Genomic DNA, 7728 nt, shown 5'->3' with positions numbered 1-7728 from the left:
CACAAATGTGTTAGATATCTCTTATGTGACTCGAACTCAAAACCCTCTAATAGGGATGTAACCACACTGTAACATATGGTTCAATTAAACCTACTCGAACTTTCCAAAAAATTAAAACAGACTTTATATTTTATAGTATTTCTTTGAACCCCACTTAAAATTAATATTGAAATTTGAACCCACTCAAACTTTGAAAATAAATGAAAAAGGTTTTATATTTTATGATATTTACAATTTTGACCTCACTTAAATTCATATTGACCCTACAAAATTTTATTGTAAATTTATTAACTTTGAACCCACTTACTCAAAATTCTGGCAACGTCCTTACCTCTTATGTATAACTAATCTCAATGACTAAAGGGTCTATCATTTGGCCACAAAGGAAAAGGTAAGTTCTACGTAATTTTGTTATTAGGTACTGCAAAGAATATTATATATTGGGATGAGATTGACTTAAATTTTTTTCACAAATTTTAAGCCATGGATTCGATACAATTCAATGGTATAGAAATTATTGAGGTGCGAAATATATAACTACCTTCAAACTCTCTCATATTTATTGGATTACAAAATATCAACGGCTAAGAAATTGTATCTTAATTCAAGTCAAAAATTTAAGTTAAAAAAGATGTTGTCCCTTATATATTATTGAAAAATAGATTTCAAAATTTTATAATCTTATTTTTCTTTCCTTTTCTTATTTTTATTTTCTTTTTATACGAGTTTACTTATTCTCATATGAGTTTATCTTTTCTAATCTTTTTTTTAATAATACTACACTTATAAAGACTTTATACAAAGTTATTGATACAAAGTGACTTGTCGTATTATGATTGAATAAATTAATATAAAATCAATTTAATAAATACACAATAGATAATAGTGAATGATATGGATGTAATGATTGAATAAATTAATATAAAATCAATTTAATAAATACACGGTAGATAATAGTAAATGATATGGATGTAAGAGGTTAAGAGTAGTGTTACATCACTTTGAATGGATGATTTTGTACAGAGTCTTTATAAGTGTAGTATTTTTTTTTTTTTTTATCTATTCTCTTAAATTAATGGTAACTTCAAATTAAAAAAAAAAAAAAATTGTTGGCTTTTTGTCATTATATTTTCTACAAAGATTAGAAAAGCTTCAAAAAAATTAGAGAAAATATTGATGTCAAATTATTGTTTGACTTTTTAATATTATGGTGTGGGTTTGAAATTTAAATTGACTTTATTCTAAAAGTTGAAGACATTTATAAAATTGATCTATTTTTTTCTTTGTATACTATAGGTTTTTTTTTTTTTTTTTTTGGTTCCCCTAAAAAGTAAGTAATCGTTCCAATCGCAACACGTAAAAGACATTTTTCTTGTTTATCATTCATTTCAAACATTTAATTATTAGAATTGTTGGATTAGCTGTGTCTTTGTGCAGGGTCTCGCGTGAGTTGTGTTGAGTGCTGCTGGTAGCCTTTTCTCTATGCTGCCTAGTGGTTTGAGTTTGAGAGCTGGTGGAGTTGCGTGGCGTGATTCTGCTGTCTTAGCTAAGGGTTATAAAGATGTTGTTGATGGTAATATGGTGTTTGTGGATATGGCTGCATTTTCTGGTGATTTCGAGTGCTGTAGGCTTAGTTTCTGGACTGTTTTGTGGACTGCTGTCCCTTGTGGGTATTGTGTTTGTGCGCTGCTGTGGCGCTGTGCTCTGGTGTTTGTGCCCTGCTGTGGAGTTGTGTCGTGCTCCAGGTACCCTGTTTTGCTAAAATGTTTATTAATTATTTTGTGACTTTCTTTATGAATTTTGTTATTTTGATTTATAATAAGTTGTAAACTTCAATCCAGGGATTGTATTGATGTTTGTTGTTTTGTTAATGAATTTTTTTAAAGAAATCTAGATTTTTTTATGCTGACATCAATATGATGATGTCACAGGTTCAATTGGTCAACCCGAGCCTCGATCACTTTATCGGATTTCATCCCAGATTGATTATTAAAACCGTGCTACACATCTTCACTCGAGAGTGGGATTACATTTAACTAAACCTTAAGGTTCCCAAAAAAAAAATATAATTTTTCAATTGTTGCATAATGTCGGAATTTGGAGATATATAATGTATCAAAATTTGCAAAACATTCATTCAATTTTAGAATAACGATGTGGTACAAAGGAACCAATATTAATAGAAAACAAATACTCTCTTAAACAAATGGATTCAAGATAATACAATAAAAACAACATAGAGACTATATATACCAATATATTTATAATCTAGCTAGCGATACTTTGTTTGATGTATATGTGTTAAAGCTTTTCTCAAATTTACAACTGGGAAGCAGGATCAAACCCATTAGTATGTCCATTTTTCTTGGCTTCAATATCATTAATAGGAGGCAGGACGTCCTCGTAGTCGTAGTCATCCATAAAGCGCTTCCACAACCAGTGTCTTTTCCAGACTCTCTCTGTCATCTCTTCAATGGGAATATTTTTGGTCTCCGGGAGCAAGAATAGCACGAAGAATGACATGATCAGAACCCAACCCGAGAAGAATATGAAGATACCATACTTTAAATGGCAAAGCATTGATAGAAAGGCCTGCGCTATGACAAACGTGAAGAGCAGATTCACACAAACAGTCACACTCTGCCCAGCCGAACGGGTCTCCAGAGGGAATGTTTCACTTGGAATCAACCACCCAAGAGGTCCCCAGGACCATGCAAAAGCAGAAATAAAAGTGCAAATCATAATAACTACTGCAATTGCATAGGCACTGTGGAGGTCATTCGAGTTATCTGTAACCTTGATTCCAAGTATTATTGCCATTACAATTTGAGACAAGAACATCTGGATTCCAGCTTCTAATAACAGCACACGACGACCCAGTTTGTCAACTGAGTAGATAGATACCATGGTTGATACAACATTCACTGCCCCTGTTATAACAGTTGAGTAAAGAGAAGCATCACTGCCAAATCCCAAAGTGTCAAACAATACTGGAGCATAGAACATGATTGCATTGATGCCTGTGAATTGTTGGAATATCTGTTACAAATGTAAACAACACCACAAATGTCAATAAAACTACTAAACTTTGTCAGCTAATAAAATTCAAAAGTTTATATTTAGTTCACATATAATTTAGTTTGAAATATTAATTAACTGATTAATTAGGTTTTAGGTAAATTGCACGGTTTGTGCGTATTCTATGATAACATTGTGCTTTGAAGGTCAAGGAGTGATAGAAATTTAACAATATGACAGTTTTCCTTACATTTAATACTGATAAACTGTGAGAAATATTACCTGTAAGGCAACAGCTATGATCAGTTGGGGTCTGTTCCTCCGCTTAAGGAGATTCCTAAAGGGGTGTTTCACTTCTTTAGCTATACGACTTGCCTCAACCAACTCCAAGTACTCGGGTTCAATATTATCGGTACCCCTAATCTTTCTCAGCACAGCTTTTCCTTGTTCTAGGCGACCTCGCTCAATAAGACTGTTGGGAGTGTCTACCACAAAGAGAGCCCCTATGGTTAAGAGAAGAGCAGGAATGCCTGCCAGCCCCAGTGATAGTCTCCAACCCCAACCTCCTTTGATTCTGTTGTTCAAATGAATAAAAAAAAAAACATTGATAAGAAGCAATGAATTCAAAATCTAACCTGAGCAAGAAATTGTGACATATATTCCATCAAAGAAGACACATAATTTGATTGTAAAGTTCATCAAGGTAGAAAGAAACAGTCAATCATTTCCTCAAAGTCCACATATGATTTATTACATACAAAATGCTATTAGAAAAAGCCTAATTCAAATTATTAAAGTTAATACACATACAAATGTTTGATTGAGTTCATAAAAATGATCAACTTTGTTGTTTCTTATGAATTTCTTTCATAATGATAAATAGGAACACAACTACGTCAAGACTTTATAAATTCCATAATGGTAAATATTAACACAACTATGGCAAGCCTTCATAAATTATTTTGCTTCAGGCTAAACTTGGCTCATTGGATTCTTAATTCCCCAAACAAAGTTCAAACAGCCTGCTCATCTAATGGATTCAAACTATTAAAATGGAGGCATTAGATATTATAAAATAAGTAACAGGTTTATTAATCATCTATGGCCATTGGCAAAGGACCTGAAAATTGTTAATGTCGCCCAACCACGGCCCTTTGGGCCAAAAAGAGAGCAAGTATCCCTTGTATTAAGGTACAAATATTATAATAATCCACCTTGAAACCAAATGCCATTTACGGTGATTTACCAATGATTTTGCTGAACTACTGAAAGGAAGTCGGTTTGAAGATAATAAAATACTAGATGTAAACAATAAAATTTGAAGATAATAAAATACTCAATGTCAACAATAAAGGACGGTGTTTTGGAATATGACAGGGAAGCAAAGTCAAAAATGAACTAACACTTTGTCTACAAGTTCCTTAATTTTCAACAGTTGCCACCTTCGTCTACTTAGTGAATATACAACGGGCACGTATACTTTAATACCCACTTAATTCGAAGAGCAACAATTATAAAAGTAATAAAATTTTAGTTTAAAAAAAATGTCATATTCATGGGAGAGAATAACAGATTCCTTTTGATGTCTTCTGTTATTAAAGAATAAATAAATGAAGATGAAGAATTGGACTTACTTGGCGGTCCCATAATTGACCAGATTGGCGAAAAGGATGCCGATGGTGACGTTTAGCTGGAAGAGTATGTTGAGACCTCCACGTATCCTTGTTGGGGCTATTTCCGATAAAAATAGTGGCACAGCCTGTTGCATATCAACAAATCAGAAAAGACTAATGAATATACCATTTCCTGACTTTGTAAAAGCCTAGTACCCTTAGCCTACTAATAAAATCTTGTCACAATCTGATGTAAATAGCAAAAAAAAATTTCATGTATTATTGAGTGAATCAATTACATTAAATATTGTAGGTGGAAAGGACAATATTAAAGTTGAAGTAAGAACCACACAAGTGGATTCACAACTACAAACTTAACCATAGGTGGCATATTTTGTGGGTTTATTAATTACTGTATGTGAGTTGTAGGCTTCATAAATTTAGAATTTTCCAATATTCGAGAGAGTTGAAGACCGCCATAAAAAATGAAGTCAAGCAACACTTGTATACATTAGTGTCAAATTTTCTTACCTGGACCATTTGATTTAGGTCCAAGTCACCATTAGAGGATAAGATAAAAAAATTTAAGAATGTACAGTAGAAAGGACTTTTCTAAAGAAAACGATTCTCAAAGCAAAGTGAAAAGATATAAAGAAATTGTTCTTGTTGAACTTTTCTCCGGATATCTACAAGGTAAACGATCATTGTCACATGATGCTTCCTCGAATTAAACCAACATGTAAAACAAAGTCTCAATCACACATACAAAGGCCGAAACACTAAATTAATATTTTTAATCCAAAAGACCAGTGGATGACTAAGACTTATGTATTTTTCATAATCTCTTGTTTCATACTGAGTTGTGCTTTCATCAAGTGGATATGCATATAAGAGCCTTAATGTGGGGATGCAATGTCCCCGCCACATGTTTCATGCAAAGAAGCCATCCCAATTCCCAAAGGAATTGGTTTCACATTATATAATTTAATGAACCCAATTTTGACTCGAAAGTTCTAACAAGTTATATCAGCTCACCCTCAATAATAATATGTAGACTTTTAATGCATTATGATAAAATATACATACCCCTCTGATTTGGCCTAATTTTTTGCCCTCCCTCCCTTTTCTATTAACTCATTGTAGTTATTTGCCCACAATTATTTCAAAATAAATAACCGTAGGAAAAAAAAAAATTAAACTAACCTGATTAGCAAAACCAACTCCACAACCAAGCAAGATTCTTCCAATAATGAGCATAGCAAGGTCTTGAGCACCAGCGTTAAGCACAACACCAACAATGAAGAAAATACCGGCAATCAACATGGTAAGTCTCCTGCCAAGTACTCTAGTAGTGTATGATGCAAAGAAAGTGGCAGTTAAACCAGCAAGGTACAGGGATGAAGTGAACAGCTGTAGTCCTTGATTATCATATTTGCAGTAATTACTATCCAGATCTTCTTGTGTCTTCCTGTAAACTACAGGGAAGAACTTTTCCAAGAAATCGGGCATTGCTGTTACCCCCCCTGCATCAGTTCAACAAATTAATAAATTAATCAATTTAGCAAAAGTATTTTTACGCTGCCAAACTAATGGATTAATGATAATTTAAGCTAAACGCACATTTAAATGATTCTAATTATTTTTAAAAAGTCTCTTAAGCACATAGGCGCAAGTTAGTGAAGTAAATTTCAGGGAAACTTTTCTTACAAGTAACCGAACAACCACCTAACTTGACTAATCACCGACACCGGTAGCATCGGCGAAGATGGTGAGAATTATTGAAATACCGAAACTGCTCTTTTCTTTAACATCATGACTGTGGATAATTCAGCATTTTCACACTAAAAAAAGTTTCCAGCCTACTGGGAATTCTTCTAGCGGGAAAAAGCAACTTTTCCTTTTCACAGATTCAACACCAAATTATAAACTATTTATTTTCCCTTTCTACTCACAAGTTCTCAACAAATAATCAATTTCCACAGTTTATTTTGAAATTATAAAATCAAAAAAAGAAAAAGTTTTCTCCTCTTTTGGTTAATTTTAAATAACAAAGTACTAAACTATAATTTATTTTTCATAAATAGGAAAGCTCAAAAGATACCTGATACTCTTTGGTATCAAATTTAAAAACACTACTAGCCACAGAAAACGTTTAACGAAAACTTTTTCCTGACTAAGTACTTTCAAAAAACCACAACCGAAAAATGTCTGGCTACTTTTATTAACAGATTAACTTCCTATATAATAAAAAAATAATACTAATAAATTAATTACCAGAGACACCAACATCATAGCCGAACATGAGTCCTCCAGTTGCGGCCATTATACAGGAAATGATAACGATCGGAGTGATCTTAGCCTCAAACTCGACTCCGGCCGCTGGCGCGGAGGCCGATAATCCTCCACCGGCCATGCTTAATTATGAAAAAAAAATAAAACAACTAGCAATGTATTTGCTATGAATTTAATATAGCGAAGCTGAAGAAGATGAAGAAGAAGAGAAATTATGGTGAAATGATGTATGGTGCAACGAGAGCTTATTTATAGACGAGGAGAAATGCAGGAGCTACGTAATGGATAACAGTGTGGGTCACCACCACTAGGAGCTCTGCACGTGGTACTTTCTTTATTTTTTTTATAAATTTCAACGTCGGCTGGCTAGCTGGCTAGTCAACCAACGGCTCTCTTCAGAGTCTAGCTTGTAATAGTTATAGTGCGAATTGAAAAGCATTTTTTGTGTTGAAAGTACAATAAGTATATGCGTAAGAAAAAATGCATTGGTGTGTTGTACATAATCTTATTTGGTTTGATTAACATTTTGGTCAACTAAGAAGGCCAAAGAGAAAATGTGTTTGAGAGAGAGATGGAGGAAACGTGGGAAATCATGTGGAAGAAAGAATTAACAAGAAAAATCAGTGGCTGATGCGTCATATCGATCATGGATGGTATTTGAAGAAACATATTAATTAATTAATTATTCCATTAACTTGTGCTGTCCTAATTACTGATTTTTCATTTTGGAAGTCAAGACAGGTGGTTGAATAATTGCAGATACTGTCGATCTTTCCTCTAGATACTAATATAATTTCATAATATT

General features: G+C 33.2%; 1 protein-coding gene across 1 annotated transcript; it reads right to left on the bottom strand.

The window, feature by feature from the left end:
• Positions 1-2173: 2173 nt before the first annotated feature.
• Positions 2174-7130, bottom strand: LOC116130508 (sugar transport protein 13). The gene is made up of 5 exons (XM_031416243.1): positions 6906-7130; positions 5835-6154; positions 4653-4777; positions 3301-3592; positions 2174-3039 (listed from the first exon to the last, which is right to left on the bottom strand). The coding sequence occupies exons 1-5, from the start codon at positions 7042-7044 to the stop codon at positions 2320-2322; spliced, it is 1596 nt and encodes a 531-aa protein (XP_031272103.1). The 5' UTR covers positions 7045-7130; the 3' UTR covers positions 2174-2319.
• Between the last annotated feature and the right edge of the window lie 598 nt (positions 7131-7728).

The sequence above is a fragment of the Pistacia vera genome, unplaced genomic scaffold, assembly GCF_008641045.1.
Source record: "Pistacia vera cultivar Batoury unplaced genomic scaffold, PisVer_v2 Contig222, whole genome shotgun sequence".
Taxonomy (NCBI): Eukaryota; Viridiplantae; Streptophyta; class Magnoliopsida; order Sapindales; family Anacardiaceae; genus Pistacia; species Pistacia vera.
Note: the sequence above shows the minus strand (reverse complement) of the source record. Positions and strands in the feature narration are given on the sequence as shown.

Coding starts and splice junctions, on each gene's coding strand:
- LOC116130508 (XM_031416243.1), bottom strand. CDS start 7,044: ATGGCCGGTGGAGGATTATCGGCCTCCGCGCCAGCGGCCGGAGTCGAG. Junction 4,778..5,834: donor GAGTTGGTTTTGCTAATCAG/GTTAGTTTAATT, acceptor GATATGCAACAG/GCTGTGCCACTATTTTTATC. Junction 3,593..4,652: donor GTCAATTATGGGACCGCCAA/GTAAGTCCAATT, acceptor TTTGAACAACAG/AATCAAAGGAGGTTGGGGTT.